The sequence below is a fragment of the Nesoenas mayeri genome, assembly GCF_963082525.1.
Source record: "Nesoenas mayeri genome assembly, chromosome: 12".
In the NCBI taxonomy this organism is placed as follows: domain Eukaryota; kingdom Metazoa; phylum Chordata; class Aves; order Columbiformes; family Columbidae; genus Nesoenas; species Nesoenas mayeri.
The window spans coordinates 23,377,040-23,397,936 of record NC_137547.1 but is presented as its reverse complement, the minus strand read 5'-3'; the positions used below and the strand labels follow the sequence as shown (position 1 = coordinate 23,397,936).

Below are 20,897 nucleotides of genomic sequence, written 5' to 3'. Positions count from 1 at the left end.
CGCCCGGCTGAACCGCGGCAGCGCCTCGGGACGGGGTCTGAGCCAGCCAGCCCTGCTGCACCCGCGGGGCGTCTGCACGGGCCAACTCACGTCTGCAGGGTTTGTACCGTAAACTGCCCCACACGAAGCTGTGGGTATGCACCTTGTAGACACAAACTACTGTGCAAACAGTACAGCTGAATCTAAGCAGTGCTGTACCTCATGTAAAAATACCTGGAGCCTGGCAAACTCCAGATAACCTAACCTTCCATAGATAAAAGAACTAACTGTATTTTATACTCCAAAGGAAACTGTCAGCAATGACAACTGAACTATGGTTGCCCAAATATATAACGCAAGAGATGCATGTAGGACAGCCTTCCAATTGTGTACAATTATCACGCTTCAAATTGCCTTCTAAATCGAGTAATTTGATTTCTATAGATTGCACACGATATACACTGACAGTCCTTTTAGCATCTTCAATCTACAATTTGCATGACATTTTAAATCATAAAAAAAAAACCAAAAAACAAAAGTGTAACTACCAGAACAGGGAACAGAGCTCAGGAGAGCAGGACTGCATCTATTTATATCTGCTGATACTTACTCTATGTGAGCCATTTGGGTTTGATCTCGTAAAAGTGGCTACTAACTTTCAGAAGCACCTGGAAGTTGTTAGAGGTACTTAAGTTTTCAGAAGTACTTAATGTGTTAACTAACAAATAGGTTTGCTAGTTAACATACTAATTTGCCGACAAGTTAACAGCATTTTTGCAATTTGAACAAATCTGATACAACATCTAAAAATTCTTTAGATGAATTACACCCTTCTATTGATCACATTAGATTTAGGCAAGAAACAGAGAATGAGCCTGTAGAGCTATGTAATCATGTTTGGATTGAAAACTAAGATTGTAATTGATTTAGGATTGGGGGAAAAAAAAAAAAACAAACGCCTACTCCAAGACCTTTAACTTAATCTGCTTGTACAGAACCTCCTAAAATTCAAAAATACAATTATGTAAATCTCCCTAAGGGTGAATAACACAAAAGGCTCCTTAGAAAGTACCAGTCTGACAAAATGTCTAGGAGCATCCTACACCCAAACCTCTTACCTCCTGTCTTCTGGCTAAGGAGTAAACGTTTTGGAGTGAACAAGATACAGAGTAATTTTCAGATTACTTGGCCCTTTTTTCCCTTTGGTTTGGTTCCCCTGTTTACACTCAGATACTCACCACTTCCAGAAGGAATATGTTCTGAATTGCTCAGAGTGGAGACGAAGCAAAGATTTATAATAGTCCTTATTTTACAGATGGAAACACTAAGGTGCAGAGAATAATTTTCTGGTTGCAACATTACCCACTATTAGAACTATGACTGGGTCCTTCATTTACTGAGTCCCGCTGAGCAGCTGCCCTCCCACCTCCCCAATAGTTTGTCTTTAGGAGGGTTTATGTGTGAACACCAAACAGATCGCCCTCTTGTTGCCTCTTTGTCATCTGACACTAAAGAGGACCCAAGTGCTGCACAAAGACAAAACAGAAGACAGTGGTACCAGCAAACAAATCACTGCTGATTTCAACAGAGGCAAACTATTTCCCTTCAGTTGAATGCAGGGTGGAAGTCAGGCCAGAATTGGTGCCAGTTATTAGGTGGCATGGGGAATTTTCCCAGCAGAGAGCACAGGGAAGGAGGGGACTGGAATAAAATCTCCCAAACACAGAAATCAGAATCACTGAATGTAGCTTCAACCCACAATCCCTTCACATTCCTGCTCCTCTTGCAGACAGGCAGAAAGACTCCTGTGACCCCTCTTTACAGTGACGTACAGCCTCCAGCTCATTGCACACGTAATTTACCCTCCCTTACACGGACAGCAGTCTTAGCGCAAATCAGGCTCCTTTGTACAAGCCTGATTTAAGAAAAAAAAAGTTAATTTCTTATCTCTAGTCCACGTCTTTTGATTCTTGGTGCTTTACAAACGAAATATTGCTGGAGCTCTGACTAGATTGGCAGAAAGCTTAAACAATTTATTAGCTCCTCTTGTATTTTTGCTCAGCATAACAGGTCCCTGGTTTACTTTCTGTCAGTTCCATCTGTTAATGTTTATTCTCAATCTTTTCCCCATAATATTTTCTTCTCCTTTTTGCATATATTTCTCATCTACTTTCATTCTTTTCTCAATAACAACAATCTGCAGGCAAAATACTAATTCTAGTTTTCTTACTGCCCCTGTTTTTTCTTTGTCTGACTCAGGGTTGTGAATTATGAGGGTTTCTTTTGTTAGCAGAATTGGACAAATCCATATACTTAAGAAACAAGAATCACTTCCAGGAGCTTTTACCTAAGACATTCTCAGTAGCTTTGGACATAATTTAAGGAAGCTGACAGACAACAGAGGCTGATACTAGTTAGCCCTGTATCTCTTCTGGTTCCCTAGCTCAGGGATTTAAGGGAGATCAGTTTATGCCATTATGTCTATGATTTGCCTTGGGAAATGGGACAATCTTGCAGCTAGCAAAGGCATCCTCATTTCAGGAACAGATGTTGGCCACGTTCCACTATTCTGCTATAATATCAAAAGGCTGGAAATTCAGGTGTTTTGACCGCAGAGGTTCCTGAATGGAGAATCTCGCAGTATCTCTTCACATTGTACTTTTCGTGACCCTTACAAGTGACAGCCAGCCAGGTATTTATCGTTCAACCTGCCTTAACAGAGACAGGCTAAAAACGGCCTCGGCTGCTCCTGACATGACTACTCCTTGATGTGAAACAAGAATACTTGGGGCATAATTGAGCTAACTGGATTTTCTATAGCATCACTGGTGTATGCTAACTTGAAAGAACATGATGAATGCAAAGCTCTTTTCAAATTTGCCCTGCTCCAAAAAATGACTGGTTTTTGAAGAACATTACAGAGCTACATCCCTAAAATCAAGAAGGTTTAGTCTAACACTTTTGCTGCTGCTTCTCTTCTCCCTCTCTTCAGATGTCAGCACACAACCTAAATCAGTCTAGCACTAGATCTTTTACACCTGATGGTGCTACTGGAACAGAAATCTAGCTTCTAATACATAAACATTCACTAACTACTTCCCAGAAACCCTCATAATGGGTATATTTAGGAAAGCTTCTATGCCTTTTCTTCAGAGGTCACAAAGAAAAAGAAAAAAGGAAAAGGAAGCAAAACCCACCAGAATTACAGCTCAGAAACAGCAGCTGTCTATGAAGATTTCCTTGTTTAGCTGCCCAGTTACACAGCTGTTTTGAGTGGTTATAAGAATAATTTCCTCTTCCTGTTTTACAATCCCTTATCCTAATTAAGGGAGCAGAACACTTGGAATGGAGATTCTCCTGAAAATGCTGGGAATCCCACATTTGCAATGGCAGCTCTGGCAAGCATTCCAACCAGTAAGACACATTGCTGGCTGCTTCTTGGAAAGCAAACACACAAGGGAAGCAGGCTTCTTTACAAATCCAGAAGAATATTTGGGCAAGAAGAACAAAAAGTTAAATGGGCAGAAAGAATGCAATTTCAGATTGTCTTCCTGAGCAGACATCTACATATCATAATCCAAAGGATTTTCTTTAAAACATCCAGTTCCAACAGTGATAGCACTCTAAGCGTGATAGTACAGATTGCCAAAACCCTCCCAAGATGCTGGACAAATGTTCTGATCAGAAGCCTGTGAAGCTCCTGCCCGGCTGTACTTACCACTGCCCGAGTTTAGAATGGATTCAGGCACTCCTGCCCAGGATTAACTTACAACTGAGGTCCCTTCCAATCCCTAACGGTGGGTCCTTTGGCAAATTATACTTTGTTAGCAGAAATGCAAGCAGCTTCCATTCACACTCCAAACAAGTTGAATGAGACATACCTATGTATTTACATTAAATGAAATATAATAGGTTTTTAGATGAGAGATCAAGAAGTCTGTCTCTATGTTTTACTGTTTCCACAGGTAACAGCTATATTGTTATACAGCTGCATTGTATAGTAAGAGTTGAAATCACCTCATATTTTCTAAATAGGAACGTTCTGGAAAATATGCCATATACACATGGTCACTACCCTGTTAATGCCTCACTTGTTGTTAGCCTTACAATGCAGCAGAAACAGATCATTTGCTTAATTTAGAAGGATGCTTTCTACAGGTGTCTTTTATCCAACCTGATATTAATCATAGAAACAATTAAAAAAATACAGCATTTCTTATTAAACATGAGGAACTACAGAAGCAGAACTATTACAACTCTTAGAAAATCATATTTTGATGCTTTAGGGATCAAAAGGGGATTGTACGCAACTCTTTCATATTACTAGATGGATCATTCTAACGGGCCTTAATTTTCCCAGCATGTTTCAACAATTTAAGCAGCACAGAGACATTTTTCAGTTTCCCCTATTTAAGTTGCACAGCATTGCACTATCTTGGAACTTATTCAACTATCTCACTTGTCTCTGACTTGATAAGACAAGTGCTTAAGCTAATTCGGAAGCACCGTCTATCTGATAAGAGATTGTATGGGCACAGCCCATGGAGCTGGAATGAGATTCCTTAGGCTTTAATCTCTAATGTCTGCAGTCACTCAGGGCAAATCACTCAGTACTTCAGTTTCTCTAAAGTGTAGTTATCTTCATAAAACATGCCGAGGTCCTCCAGTGAAAAGGGCTTCTTTGATTTGTTTCTATTATACTGCCATGGTGCAAAAAGAAGCCAACAGAGATGAGCTCTCTATTTTACCCAAGCAGTGCATGGCAAACAGAAGGGAATAGAGAACGGGGAGGAGACAAGGAAGGTCATAACCATTTTATCTGGATGGGCAGTGAAACACTAAGGAGCGGAACCCCTTAGCCGGCATCCCGTAGATCCATATCAGAGTGAGCAGGTGGTTCTGCACTTCTCCTCTCGTGCAGGGCTCCAGGCACACGCCATTCCTCTGCAAATACTGCTTTCAGTAAAGCAAAATATTTTCGCATTTTTTAGATTTGTAAAAGCAGCAAGAGACACTTCAGTAGCATAAAACTGAGTTAAAGCAGGGAGATCCACTATAACATCTCTCGCATATCCCTGTGCATGTGGCACACCATGTGTTTTAGCAACTCTAATTGTGGCTATCACCAGTCACGAGGACACTTTTCTACACCTCAGTCCATTTAATTGTGTAGATCTCAAAAGAACCAGCCTGCCCTGATAAGCAACAGAATTCCCTCTGCTATCACTCTGCTGTCTCAGTGAACAACACAGAGCACTATATCAAATTTATGTTTTCCAACTGCTGCTTCTCCTACCTAACCACATTTTTGGCAGCCTCACAATAGCCTTTTCAAAAAGGAATTCAAAGTGTCTTCCAGTGGGGCGAGCGTGATCATTATGGCACTATGGTGCTAAACAGACAGTGATGGGCCCGCAAGCCCACGAAGGCACTGTGGGAAGCAGCACAGCGCACGGCTTCCCCGCGACTGCACTGCCTGCCGGCCGCGGCAGCTGCAGCGCGGCCTCTGACAGCGCGGCCCCAGCAGCAGGTGTGCCCAAGCCCTTCTCCCCCCGTGACTTCGCTTTGTTTCTGTGTGTCTGGTATGTAGGCGAGGAGTCCTGCACCTGCACGAAAGCCGTGGGATCCATGACCTTGGCTTGCCTCGCTGGCAACTTTCCCTCTGCCTCTTGGTGGTGGTAATCATTCTTTTCTTTAGTCTGTGGAAAGGCGTGAAGACTTCAGGAAAGGTAGAGCTAATATTGTCCTTCTATCTCAACTACATTCTTTGTCTCCTTTAAGAAGTCTTCTAATTTTAGAAAGCAAAAGACTAAAACACTGCCTCTGAGGGATCCTCGGGACCAAACCATGTGCGAGGCTTTCATATACGTACAGTGGAAATCCACAGTCCTGATTCGGCCTTTATTTTATTTACAAGTTTTGCTTGTGCGATGTTCTAACTGGAAATGCTATTAGCATATTTTCAATTCAACATTAGTGGTCTTATCCAGAAAATATTTTTAAATACTTTGAATTGTCTTAAACATGTCTCCTATTCTTAGCCAAATGTACTAATGTTTCAATTGGTTAAGATGCTTAGGTTTTATTATATAAAATACCATGACAAGAGAAATATCTTATTAAACTAATTTGAAATAACTCTTTGACAACCCTCAGAAAACACCTCAACAGAAATTCTAGGGCTGGATACATCTGAGAGCTTTTTGTACCTTTTCATGAGAGCATCACCTAACATCAAGCAATAACTGCACTAATTTAGTAATAAAATATATAGTCGAACAGCTAATCAGCTAACACACGCTGGTAATGTATAAGCAGTCCAAGTCTTCTGTTTGTCAAAACTGTCTCCTACTAGTATCTGTAAACATCCATCCATAAAGATGCATGACACATAACAGCATTTTCCCCCAAGACATTCTGTAAAGAGCTGCTCCATCGAACTGAATGGAAAACACCAGGAAAGTGCCAGCTGTACTTTTCGTACATTCTTAAGTCTTCTGTAACAGCTGATTAACCTTTTGGATCTCTGTTGTCTACAGGTTGTTTGGATAACAGCCACTTTGCCTTATGTTGTATTATTTGTCTTGTTAATACATGGAATAACCCTGCCTGGTGCATACAATGGAATAAATGCATACCTGCACATAGATTTCAGAAGACTAAAAGAAGCCACAGTAAGTGTACTCTTCCGCCCTTATTCCCTTGTTATTATTAAGCCTGTTGCTATTGCTACTAAAACTGAAAATATCAGATCTAATTTCTGAAATTATAGAGCCACACTTCAGCTTTTGCATAAGCACCAGTCCACTGTCCCCAGCAGTCTGACTTTACAGCCCTGTCCGTAACAGGAGTATCGCAGCCTGAACCAAAACTGTTCTGATCGCAAAAAGAACCTCTATGAGGGTAGTTTCAGTTGTGGCAGTCCCTTGAAGTCCATGCTTTGCCTGTACACTCTGTGAACTGTGGTATCCTTTATATGTGAACATTGAGTCATACAAAAATTGAGTTCTCAAAAGGCTAAGAATTCCCTCAAGAACAAAAGGAACACACGGCTTTTTGAATCACTGGGTTAAACACTAATCTGGTAAACAATGATCCTGGCTGAAGAAAACCCTACTAAACATACAAAGTCAGGACTAACTCACTTAATCATGGTCCTTCATAAAAATGAGATATTAAATAGTATAGTGTTCTTAACCTGCTGTTGAAATGAATGTACATTTCACTGTATCATTTAACAGTATTGCAAGTCTTCATCAGTAAATACACCCAAACCAAGACAGTTTGTTGAGCACCTCAGTGGTTCACGCATACATAAATACAAAGGTGCAAGGATGAACAAAGGAGGTATTTAAATTTTTCTTACATATTTTAAGCACTGTTTGGAAAAAAGCATCACAAGTTCCACTAGATGTCTATGGAGCTGTGCCAGCTTGCATCAGCTCAGAATCTGGGCCTCTATAATCATAGCTGCCTTCTGCTTTTGGAAGGCTATTCTGTGCACTGCTCGTTCTTGGCTGAATATTTCTGCAGCTGCTGTTTGGATGACCCTAAAGTTATTTGGTTTTATGACTAAATTTTTCAGACAACAAAAAAGATATTCTAGAATAAAAAAAAGACTAAAGATCAGTTAAGAGGCAAAGTTTCACAAACTACTTTGTCATGTCAGCCCCTCTCGTGCACCGAGAGTGGGATACCTGCCACTACAATAGGCCCTGTGTGTTTAGTCTTTGTCCTCAGGCTCCCAAGAATAAACTCCTGCTTCAGTTCTATGTCGAATTTTTCAGATTTGTTTTTCTCCCAAATGAAGAATCTAGCAAAAAAACAGAAGTCACAGCAGTAATGACCTACAGAAGGCTCTGCCAATGCTCTTCTAAAAGACCTTAGAACACCCCGATCAGTGTCAGCGTCTGCCTTATTTTATATGGCCACACACTGCACAGCACTGAGCAAGCCCCGAGACTCCTCATTTTCAGGAATACTGAATCCACAAAGAGAGTGTCTGTAAAGATGAGAAAAATATTCATCTGAGGACCTCTTAACTAGACCAATGCCTAACTATGTTCCTTGCCTAAAGTCCAGAAGCTACAAAGCCACTAATACTCATCTCCACTGCATGTATCGATACATTAAACATCTAGGTAAACAGCAGCTACACTTCTGTTCTGCTAAAGGAATTGGCATTAAACACACAGTTAAATCACACATGAGGAAGACTCTCCCTCTGTCATACACCTTAACAAGTTTTCTGGAGATGATATAACATCTAAGGTGCACACGTTTCCTCTCCACACAGCACAGTCCACATATACAAGAAAAAATATGCCCAAAAGTTATAATGGCATAGACAACCATGAAGAAAGCTGGAAAGATTAATGACTGCCTCCTGTAAAACGCTTCTGTTTTTTTCATTTTTTATACATATAAAACCAATATCCTACCATAAAAGATGTAAGCCTATGCATCAATCAGAAGCTGTTCAGCTGAAGTGAACAGAGAACATGAGCATAAACTGCAGAGGAGCCAGCCCCACTGTCTGTTTCACATCCTGCTTTGTTATAACAAAGGGAATGTTTTGCACTTAATCCTGGTTCTAAAGGAATTTCTGATTTCTGCTCTTTTTTCCTTTCACCTTGATCTTTTAAATTTGTTTTCTAATGAGCTACTATGAGCCAAGACTCTTACTCAACAGATACACAAGCATATGCATAACTCCTTTGGTACGCAGCAGGTGCTGATCTCTTATTTGAATCAATGGGACCTAAGCAGATGCTTAACAGTGCTTGAATGGTACGAAAGGGGAAGTAGAAAGAGTAAAACTCTCCTGGCTCAAAAGCACTAGAGAACCACAAAAACCAAGTGCCTTATGGTGACAACATGTAGACCTAGTTATAGTTCAGGCAAAATTAATTTAAAAAAATTTCAGGCACTTCACTAACAAGACAAGTCATGGCAAGTTTTATAAAACAAGAAAAATTATAGGAGGCTTTGCATCTCTCCTTCTGCGCTTTTATCCACATATATGCCCTTCAGAGAATATAACCCTATTTGTTCTCAAACTTTGTGTGGAGATAGAACATCAAGATATGGTATATAGTATGTATGTATATAGTATATAGTGTGTATATATATGTATATAGTATATGGTCTATAAAAGGAATGAACAAGGAACTAATTTTACAAGATTGCTTTGCTATTTATTAAAATAAATCCATGATATCCAAAAGCCCTGTATGAAATGCAATTTGAGAAAAATCATATCTACCCATCTATTGTTTTGCAATAAACACAACATACATTGTTCTTCATATTACCTCTCAAGTAATTAACTCTCAACAGTTCACAAAATTAAGTTTCCCTACAAATCCAGAGCTCAATAAAATGGTTCAGTCTTCAGCAAGCAGTAGTTGAAAGTATCTATCATCTTTGCTGAGAAAAAAATAGATGACTAGGATAAGTGCTTTCATATATCATGTTATGGTGGGATAAGGCACTCTCCTTCCACTGGGCCAACTGTGAAAGCTTAGCATTAAAATCCCAGTGTAGAAGGAACTGATAAGGTGCTTAGATCTGTGAGAAAGCTGCTGCTGAATAGATACATTAGACCTGATTTTGTAGAGGCCCATGGATATGAAATCCAGTGCTTTACATAGTCTGGAGCTCTTGTTAGATTTAATCAAACATTGAAAATCTCATTTTGAGATATACTGAGCATTATTCACTCCATTGATTTCATCACCCTTGTTGAAGAAGCCCTCACGCCCCAGGCTTCTGATTCAGGAGCCCAGCACTGCGGCATCGTTCCTGACCCTGCCTGCGCAGCTAGAGTGGATGTTGGGCTCCAGAGGCACTTAGGAAATGTTAGGGCATTAAAAACTTGTTTTCCCTAGTGGACAATTCTTAAAATTACTAAACTGCATCTACACTGAAATTTAATGACTATCACAGGAATAACTCCATCTCCAGCTAAGTGGGAAAGGTGACAGATAATCTGCATGGTTCTATCCACAGTATGTCAGTCGTGCTTCGGCTTCTGAAACCACAAAGTATGAGATGCAGTGCACTAACCGTCTCATGAAGCAAGCTCTCTTATGGGAAACAAAGTGTCCTCTAACACTTGACCCATTAACTATTTTTAGTTTTCTAGTTGTACATTCCAAACTGACTTGGAACAGAAACTATTGCCAGTGTATTTCTCTCACCCAGGAGAAAAATAAAGTAACCATGTCAGTGTTCAGTAAAAGCTCAGAAGCCCAGACCCCCAGGGCAGCCGTGTGCGCTGGGAACCCGCTCGCTGCTCCGGCCGCTGCCGCTTCGGGCCAGGCCGCCCCGCGCCGCGACCTCTCGTGGGGCTGCGGAGCTCACACTCCCCTAAGCGGGAGTGCTGGTCACTTCTCACAAGCCAGTTGCCTTGTACACTCTTGCATTTCCCTGATGTGTCTTTTGGACTGAACTGACAATGTTGGTGTCATTATGCAGGTATGGATTGATGCAGCTACTCAGATATTTTACTCCTTAGGAGCTGGGTTCGGCGTTTTAATTGCATTTGCCAGTTACAATAAGTTTGACAACAACTGTTACAGGTGAGACAGCCTATTATTTCATTACCGCTTCAGAATGATACTTGTTTACTCTAACTGCAGCTGGAATAAGTACTATGCTACCTTTTTATCTTCAGTCATTTATTCATGCTGGTTGGTCTCGTGCAGACATGGGAACAAACTCAAATCTCAAAACACTATCCTCCCTACTGCAATTTTAGCAACAGGAACCTGCCAAGATATCTGTTCTACAGCAAAACAGAATGGGATTAGGTTTGGACTTTATAGACAGCTGTATAAACTGTGCTTCTGTTTGCCTTTCAAAAGTACTGTTAAGAGCAAGACTTGGATGAAATCTCATTGCTCCAAGAACTAAAACCAGAAGGATTCCAGTTTCCAGAAGCGTTTCTGTGCCTTAGCATTACATTTCTGGTATTTTATGTTGAGCTCCAATTCAAGAAAGCACTTAAGTCTGCTTGTGTTTTGCTGAATCACCACCATAGAAATTAAACCAGAACTGCTCTGCACCTCCTGAGAACTCCCAACGTTTAGAGGTTTTGTTAACATTCCATTTTGAAATAAAAACAAGCATCACTTAAAAATTTCCCATGAAATATAAGTTCAGAAACAACGTGTATTAGAAATACATTGTGAACTGAAGGATGGCAGAAAAAAAAAAAAAGTGAAAAGCTACAAGAAAATATATAGATTTGAATTGCTCTAAACAGATTGAAAGCCAAAACTGTGGAATACTGCCACTAACTTTATACTTAACCCAGACCAACCTTGGGTTGCCAGCAGATTTGCAGTAGGCAATGTTACCAGCTTTGAGAGCCTCTCGGAATGCTGGCCATAGCAGTCTGCCAGAATATCATTTATTGTCTTCTGCAAATAATTTTGCATTAATCTCATAGTAACTCCCTCTATAATTGTTTTGCTTCTGTATTCTCGTTTTGCTCTGAAATAGAAAAAATCCACTTGAAACTAAGAAAACACCACAGACTGTATGTGAAATCACGTTTTAGTTCTTAGCTTACTATATTTTTCAGTTTTGCTTCATAAGTCTTGCCTTCCCTATAAGAGTAATCTGTAGTTTCATTAAAACTGTGTTTTAGTCTAACCCGAAAAGCAAGTTCCAATTCAGTAGCATTTACAAGACTTACAAATATCCTTCTTTTGGTCAAATAACTCTATGATGTGCTGACATATGTTGTTCAAAATGCTTTCTTGAAACAGAACAAATTGAGATAGTACTGTTGCCAAATGAAGGCCATAACTCAGCACTATGCTCTCCCATCTATGCTTCAGCACACCTTCCTTGAGAGGAATAGTGTCAGTAATGTAAGGTAGGGTAACAATCCTGAAAATCAGGGCCACAAGATATGAGAATCTGTACTTAAATTATGATCCGGTTTTACATGCAAAATACTGAGAGCTAGCTCAGCTCAGTTTTTAAGGAGATAAACATCACTTAATCCAGTTATTGACTAGACGAAAGAAGCATTATTCACTTGCCTAAGAACCTTTTTAAATTGTGGGAAACAAGAAATACCATTGCCATCTTATCAGTGACAAATATCTAGCAATTTTCTTCTTTAATAAATGAAAAGAATCTGAGTTTATGAGTCCAATCCAGTCTCTCTTGATCCTGCAGACTTCCCCCAGGAACACACTTTAAGAATTGCAGGACATAAATTCTTCAGGGCTATCAAAATAAAGTAATATAAAGAAAAGGATAAAGTTTGCCGTATGGCACCTATGATTTTGGGTAGTGTAACTGATAAAGGAAATAATATTGACTTTCTGCTTATTAAATATCACTGATGTTCACAAAGCCATGTCCTCTATTTTAAAGGTCAGATGCAGCAAAAGATTACATACCACACATCTAAAGACGGATGGGTCCACTTGTCTTACAGCTGGGTTTGCTAACAGCTGTTTACCAGGAACACCCATGGAAACCCACACATCTATCGCAATACCATGGCAGATTAAACCCCAGAATTGTGTACAATCATCGCTATATGATGCACATTGTATGATATTTAACCTTTAAACTAAATTCACTATTGTAACAATCTGATGAACAAGAGCTGTGTTTGCTCAGAAAAGCGCAGCTGACTGCACAGATGAAGGAGCCTCCACACAGGTTAAGGATGGCTATCCACTGCCATCTGGATGGCAGCACAGCTTGCTGAAATGTGCCCTCCTGGAGGCGTCTGAAAACGCTCCTGAACAACCGCGCACGTGAACTAATGAATAGTAAGGCTCTTTCACTTCAGGCCACTCTCTTTCTATGTTATGGATACCAGCAAGGGTGATGACATTACTTTTTAATATAGCTTTGTTGATTTTTTTGAACAGAACTCGGTTTTAAATCAAAATAGTAAAAATATGTCATTTTCTAGCATAGTATGCTGATATGAGCTTTTGGTCATCAGGATAATTGCACAATTAGCATTTCCACAAGAACCTTCCTATAAGACAACCCTCATTTAGTTCTTAAAGCGGTGTTTAGTTTGGTGGTTGTTTTTTCTTGGCTTGGTTTTGGATTTTCGTTGGTTTGTGGTGGTTGTTACTGGGCTGTTCTTCTCTCCATCATTAGGGATGCTTTGCTGACTAGTACCATTAACTGTGTCACAAGCTTCGTCTCAGGATTCGCAATTTTCTCCATCTTGGGCTACATGGCTCATGAGCACAAAGTTAAAATTGAGGATGTAGCCACTGAAGGTAAGAAGTTAATTTTACACTAGTTTTACCCCCTTTTGTCCACCATTTCTTGGCAAATGTGTTTATATTTGTTTTAAACAAGTGTCTGAAAATCTCATGGAAGTGACGTGAATTGAATTACTTGGAACTATAACTCTGTGCATAAATGCCTTGCTGAAATGTGAACTCCAAATGGTATTGATCCATCCCACCTCCACTGAATTGAGGTTTCCCAGCATCCTGCCCCTCACAAGTTCAGCTACTCAGTGTGATGTGGACTGATGTAAAAGTCAGCTTACTCGTGATTTATCTTAAAATTAACACTTTTTTCAAGATAAGAAACCTCATTTAGTAATACATTATTTTCTCTTTTTCTATTTCAGGAGCTGGTTTAGTTTTCATCCTGTATCCAGAGGCAATTTCAACTCTTTCAGGATCTTCATTTTGGGCTGTGGTATTCTTCATCATGCTCCTTACTCTTGGCATTGACAGTTCTGTGAGTATTTTCTCTTTCTAGCCCTGACATTTTTCCTTTACTTTTATATTCTGTAACTGAAGCGCTTAAACAGGGGTTTTATTATGTTTCAAGTGAATGTTCTGCACCTTCTCTGAATCTGTTTCCACAGTCACAGCCAGCATACCAATAGTATTACACCTGGCAGTATATTTGAAGACTCACAATATTTAAGATGTTTAGGAAAAGACGAAATCTTTTCTAAGCCAACAAATAGCTACTCACTGCTGGGGTTTTTTTAATGACCTTACAGAATGCCCCTAGAGAGGGGCTGTCCATCATCGTTATTGCAATTTAAAGGTATGACCAAACATCACCGCTAAGAACTATTACTACCACCAAGCTGCAAGAAGGTTTTGGAACCCAACTTGCAAAACACAAGCCACAGTAAAACATTCAGTAGGGCAGTTTCTGGATGACGTTTTTACATGCGCTGAAAGACAGACAATATCTAAAGGCAGTCTGATTTCTTCTGCAAGCAGTGCTACAGAATCTTCTGTAAATTTAGTCAATTGTAAAATCACACCAGAATATTCCCATAGTGGTTTTATTTTACTACTATCTTACTGCAAAACGTCTGCTCTAATGAGTGTATTTGCTCTTTCCATAATGTGATGACTTTTACTGTACCTTGATATTCAGGATCACAGAAACTTCGGCCCAGAAAATATCCCAAGTCATTTGTACTGCTTTGTTCTTGCCAAAGAGGCATCAAGACAGCCTGTTATATTTAGGCTAAAAGTTGAGTAATTTCTGGGAAAAAACAGAGAGTCTTTAAGGAACAGTGAACCATGAACAAAAAGTCATCACTTTTAGTAGGGTAGGGGTTTCCTTACTATTCTAAAGCATAAAACTCTCTTTCGTCGTTCTGAATGTACAATGGCAAAACAAGTGTTTCCATTGCTTACAACTTCAGAAAACTTCATTCATTTTCAAGGACAAGAAAGGGAAGGAATGAACTGACACTGAGAATAAAACTACAAGAAATGAGGTTGCAGCAGGAAGCTTTGATAATCATTGGCAAACAGCTCAATGAGATCCTGTGGAGTGAGCTCTGAGCTGTAAAGGTCACATTCAGGTCTAAATGTTTCCAAAGTGTTTGGATTTTTGGATTCCAGCTCAGGTTCAAATAGGTTTATCTTTATACACTAAGATCTGGATCCTTATTCAAAAGGTTGAGACCAAATTACATCTGAGTTTATAGCCTGGCCATTGTTTCAGCTGTAAGCAGACATGAAGGATGGAAAGGAAGGGTTCAGCACAGTGAAAGGGCATGAACAGGGAAGAATTAAGAAGAAAATACATGTTCAAAAGTGTCTAGATCCAAAACAGTTAACTTTGCAACACAGACATAATTTAAGGCAATGCAAAGAAACATTTGAGTGACAAAGACACAGGGCTTTAGACTGCAGATCCCACTTTTCCTGCAGTGGAGAAGGCTCTTTCTTATAGAGCTAATTAAAATACTTTGAACTGATAAACTGCAGCCAAGCTTAGCTCTTCTTTCTAAAAGCTGAAGGAACTGCTTGTTCACGTTTTGTTCGGGGTTTTGCATCATTCAGATAAGAAAACTCAGGTCATGCAGTATTTTTTATGGTGGTCTTCTCAACTCTCCCTCTACATTTGACTGAAGGGAAAATCAAAATTTTTAAAGCTAAAAATCAAATAAGTCATAGTTATAGAGGAAAAAATATATATGAATCCTCTGATCCATGCATGTAAGTCTGCACTGGCACAGAAATACAGACATCTGTACAGAAACAGAAGTGTCAAAATATTTAAGCAAAGAGAAATCTGATCATGCAATTTTAAGCAAGCAACAATGAGAATGACAGAAAACGCAACACATGTTTGCAAACATTTCTTTTGGAGGAGCATCAAGCTTGGCATACAGAATTAACAACGGGAATAAATCATGACGCATTAAGAAGTAGTCCCTAGCCAAAATAATCCAAGCCGTCTCTTTCCATTTTCAACTTCTTCAAGACCATTTAAGTGCCAACACGGTAACAACTTCAGGGAACATCAAATATTAAACCCTCTTAACTGCAGGGCACTCACTGATGCTCTCCCAAGACACGAGGAACTACAAGCCTACACTAGGTTTAGGGACATTTTACTTGTCAACATGAGTTACATTTAAAAAGAAAACAAAAAGGAGGGAGGTCCACTGCCCCAGCAGTTTGGCTCTCGACAGGAACTGATCCTCTGCTGCCAGTTCCAACCAGAGATGGTGATTTATCAGATTCTTATGCAAAAGGGACAGGCTGTGTCAGCACCTGCTAACCAACTATTGTCTTGCACCAAACACTCTAGGTTTTGCCATATTCTTTCAGCATCTGAAAAAGAATGGAATCTGGCCTCCCCAAAATATTAAATAAATGTATTTATTATGAGAGGAGACTGGAATTCATTTTCCAGCTTCTTGGTGGAGGGGGAGGCAGAGCGCTTTCTTTGGTGAAAGGAATTAAAAACTCATAACCACCTATATGACCCAGCAGTTTCAAGGAAAGCTTGAAAAGTACCTTTCGTATATTGCAAAACAATGGCTAACATTCACCATTAACTTCTAGAAGGAAGGATTGAATTCTTTCATGTTGTCAACAACAAGAAAAAAATTACATCAAGCTTCCTCTGTTGTGATTCTTCCAGGTCTGTGCAGGTTTTTGTGAAACTATATTTGGTTAAACAATGCCTAAATTGAATCTTTGTTCAGTACACTTCCCCTAAATGCTTGTTGTATCTGTCTTTGTACTGGACATCTGTTAAGGAGTTTGTTTATTTAAGCTACCAGCTTTTGCTCCAAAGTATATTAAAATGTATATTATTTTCCCCAAAGTACAGTCTCACTACCCCGGTGAGTCAAAGGTCCTGCAGAGGATTTGACTATTGAGACAACAACCATGACAATTGATACCCAGTTGCCTGACTCAGGTCTCTAGCACAAGAAAATAAATTCTACCTCAGAACGCCAGCGCTGAAATGTCAGAAATCATGCAGTGGTTGTGAATTAATTATCGAAGCTGCTTTGCACTCTCTGGTCTGCCTTTAGAGCAGTCAGCAGCATTTAACCAGGCCTCTTGCCTTGTCCTCCTCAGATGGGCGGGATGGAGGCCGTCATCACCGGCTTGGCAGATGATTTCCAAATTCTGAAGCAGCACAGAAAGCTCTTCACTTTTGGGGTTTCTTTTGGCACTTTCCTACTTGCCCTTTTTTGCATCACCAATGTAAGTACAACTAAAGTTTCCATCAACAAGCTACCTTAAAAATGCACTTAACCTGATCAGACAGAAGTGTCAATAGGCTCAGGTGACTTTTTGTTATAAATTTTAATTCTTAAACAAGTCATGGTCAGAACGTTACTTTTAGTCTGATCTGCATGCCACTTCTCTGCTTTTTTGCACGAGATCATGAGCTATCAACCAAACCTACAAGCCTTTGTTCCAGAAGAACTGTCGAACTACTTGTTTTGTTTGGGTTTCTGGTTGGTTTTGTTTGTTTGGTGTTTATTTGTGTGTGTTGGTTTGTTGGGGGAGCGTAGGGGTGGTGTTGTTTGTTTGTTTAAATCACATGGAATGGAACTGTGTTGAGTGCTTATTCCTGTGTGAGGAACTAAGAACTTTAAGTGCCCAGACCCTTAGTCATCTGGCCACTCTCCAAACAAAGAAGCAACACTCACTTCTTGGGAAAGGAGTTTGGAATAACGACCTCTCCACCGTGTATGTCTTCATGTTCTTTCATGTACCCAGATCTTATCTCAGCACCATAGAAAGCACACAGATAATTTACCCTGAACATTCAGTAACCTGTATTTATTACTACCATCGGCCTAAATGATTTGCCTCACTAGGATTCAACAGCTAATTAAAAGATGAGAATCACAGTGTTCTAGGTTGGAGAGAACTTTATTTTCTTTTTTGACAAAACAGAAAGCAAGCCCTGTAAGCAAATATGCCAAAAGCGTCAGGAAACAACTGTCATTTGAGGCATCCATGAAAGCAGATGTGCCGAACCTCTCCCCGTCCCTAGAAATCCTTTTCAGATCTATCAACATGACTGAAATGGCACGTTTATAAGTAGCAGAGCTCTTTTTACGCTCAAAGAATACCCTAGTTTCCTCAACCTGGAAAACATTTGAGACACTAAAAATAGACATATCATTTAAAATACCTGTCCTTTTAACACCACGCTCTCTCCATTGTTACCTAAAGTGAACATGCTCCTTCCTTATTCAAAGTTTCAACTGGAATAACATTTCCTGAAATACAAGATCAGAAGGAACTCCGTGGTTAAAAACCTAAACGGGTGCCAGTGGGTGCAACTCCACTGCCCTCAAGCGAGCTAAAGCCGTTCAAGACAACAAGCTAGCTCTAGCTTTTCAATCACAGCACCTGTTTAGACTCCAGGTCGCTCCAGCAGCTGGAATGCACAAAACTGGCCAAACCCGGCCAAATGTGTTGGTTTGCATAGCAGAAGAACATTTCTAGTGTGTACAAAATACAAAGAAAAACCCTTGTGATACCATCACATTGAATTAATCTGTTTGATTTTGTCCTCTGAAATTTTAAGGCTGTGTTTTCAAAACACGTTTCTTACAAAACTGTATTTGTCATTCACTTTACAAAGTCTGCTAGCAGAGGCGTTCATTTAGAGCAGGTGTGGAGCACAAACAAGAGGTCAAACACAAATGTCATTCAATAAGCAACGTTTTCTTTCTAACACAACAGCCAGAGTTCATTCCGTTTCCGGACTAGTCCCCACAGAATTAAAAACCTAGACAAGGCCTAAGTACTGTTCTCTCTATTTTCGTAAATACACACAGCTGTTTCAAAACAACATCTTTTTATAAGAAAAAAAGAGAACTGATGGATTGCAGAGATTACAATCACCTAGAGATCTAAATAGTACAAGTATTATTTATACCATCGGTAAAACATGGAAAATAATTTGTATGTTCCTCCTTTTGTGAGCAGACATAGATTAAGTTTGGTTGTAAAAAAATATTTTAACGAAAATCTGGGGCAACCGCAAAGACATCCATTGTTTACACGTGACAAAGAAAGTCCTGGAACACTCTGTTCACGTTCATCTTGAAACACGTGAATATATCATGGTCTTCCATTACTCATTAGCCTGAACCAAATAAAATGAGCAGTAATTTACACAAATTCATACCACATTGTAAAATGGGACAAATTGCAGCTAAAAAGTCCTCAGTCATGCACCACTGAGGAACAGAAATGTGCTGTTGCAGAGGAAGATGATCTCGTTCGCTCTCTCCACTGAGCAAAGCCTTGCTAATGCCACAGTAAAGACACTGAACAGGGAAAAGCTGCGTCCGTGCTGGGGTGGTAACAGAGACTTTACAGAGCTGTTCCCTTTGCACGGACATTGGAAACGGGGATCCAGGCACTCTGGGAAAGCAGACAGCAGCCTAAGGCTGCAGGTGCACTTGACTACGGAATAATTTGCCTTAGGAACAGAGTGAGAATGGCTTGTGGAAAGTTGCAGCACTCCATTCCTGCCAGTCATTTAGGAGATGTTCGTTAACTGCTGTGGACAGGCCCTGTCCGACAGCTGCTGAGCATTCTCCTGAACGGCCAGTGCCGTCAGAGCACTTACTAATCCCGCTAAGTTGGAGCTTCAGTTTCCCAGTTCAGTGGGGACACAGGTGAAAAGAAGCATCTTTAAAAGAGTGGCAAGTCTGATTCCACTATTTTGTAGGCAAATATGAACCTGTGTCTGCAGCATAGGCTCCATATTAAAATACTTGGGTTAAGGTAACATTTCCAGTAAAGCAGATTTCTGTTAATTAGATACTAAACTACTGAGATTATTCTATTTGTGACTTTGTTTTGTTGCACCTTTTAACTCCCCGATGCCAGGGTGGAATCTATGTGCTCACACTTCTGGACACATTTGCAGCTGGGACTTCAATACTGTTTGCTGTTCTGATGGAGGCAATTGGAGTTTCCTGGTTTTATGGTAAGCACTTCATTTTGCACCTGCAAAATCTCTTCTAAAATTCCAAGTGCTCATGACGGGCTTGCGCACACATTGTTAAGGGAAGACAGCATAGCCTTGTACACGTGAAACCATGACCAGCCAGGTTTCGTACCGTGATTTTAATCTGATTTATGGATAGTGACAGGAACGCAGATGTTCAGTGGGCCAAACTTTGAAACCCTGCACAAAACCAAAGAAAACTGCCCTGTGAAGGAGACCACAGTGGGATGGAAATGTTACTACTTTTGCCAGTGCTTCACAGCTGTTAACAGAAGGGATGACTTGCAGTAACAAGTTTATACCCGGTAGTTTCACAGAAAGTAGATTAACCTAAATACAGACTCACTGTTTCCTCCTTTCCATTATCTCCCCTGGGCCAATCTCAAGATCCCCCCATGCAATACAAGTAAAGGTCCTTTGTCTTTAGAGAGCTGCAGTAATTCATACATTAGTCCCTTTTGTTTGAGACAATATTCTACTTAAATGTAAAATTTATTTTATAGCACGGTATGGAATACCCAACACCCTAGACACCAGCAATAGTAGCGTTTCTGGTATTTCATACTAACTTATGCCAGAAAAAGGGTGCAGTAATTTGCTTTATCCCCAACACGGCAGGCTTTGGGAGTGCACAGCTTCCCTCTGCCACTGCAGTCACTGTATGCCAGCCACGGCGCAGGGTACGCTACGGCACTCTGACAAAAACGTGGCTCACAGTTTAAGTCAGGTCTCAGAAGATGTGCCCGGCTTATTTATATATTTGCCTGGCTTTATTTGGTCTTTAATATATTTCTCCTCACTAAATTTAAATAAATAAAAAGCAAGACACTTGATACACACGTTTCATAAAAATGAAGAAAAACATCTCTTTCTTTCCCACTATATAAATGACCATGGTGATGGCAAACAGCCACATTCACTGCTCTAAACCCACGTGAATGCACTTGGATGACCTTAACTGGGAAAAACCCAACAAACTGAAGTTGTGTTTTCCGCCACAACACTGACTTTGCCAGCATAACAGGATACTGAGTGTGCCCGAGCTCAGTTCAGCCCGCAGGAGCTCCAGTCTTGTGAAGTGTCCTATATTGTCTAACTTCACCAAGAAAAGAAAATCCTCTGCTCTAAGTGATGAAGTTTACTGCTAC

General features: G+C 40.1%; 1 protein-coding gene across 1 annotated transcript in view; it reads left to right on the top strand.

Annotated features, from left to right (window-relative positions):
• The window catches only part of LOC308044858 (sodium-dependent noradrenaline transporter-like), a gene marked incomplete at both ends in the record, with an annotated part of 64,133 nt that overhangs the window by 31,751 nt on the left and 11,485 nt on the right, over positions 1 to 20,897 (top strand). Inside the window, 7 exons of the mRNA XM_080351778.1 lie at positions 5,570 to 5,708; positions 6,519 to 6,653; positions 10,459 to 10,562; positions 13,126 to 13,250; positions 13,613 to 13,725; positions 16,842 to 16,970; positions 19,629 to 19,728. Coding sequence (XP_080207904.1) covers positions 5,570 to 5,708; positions 6,519 to 6,653; positions 10,459 to 10,562; positions 13,126 to 13,250; positions 13,613 to 13,725; positions 16,842 to 16,970; positions 19,629 to 19,728 — 845 coding nt within the window. The remainder of the gene's footprint in view (positions 1 to 5,569; positions 5,709 to 6,518; positions 6,654 to 10,458; positions 10,563 to 13,125; positions 13,251 to 13,612; positions 13,726 to 16,841; positions 16,971 to 19,628; positions 19,729 to 20,897) is intronic.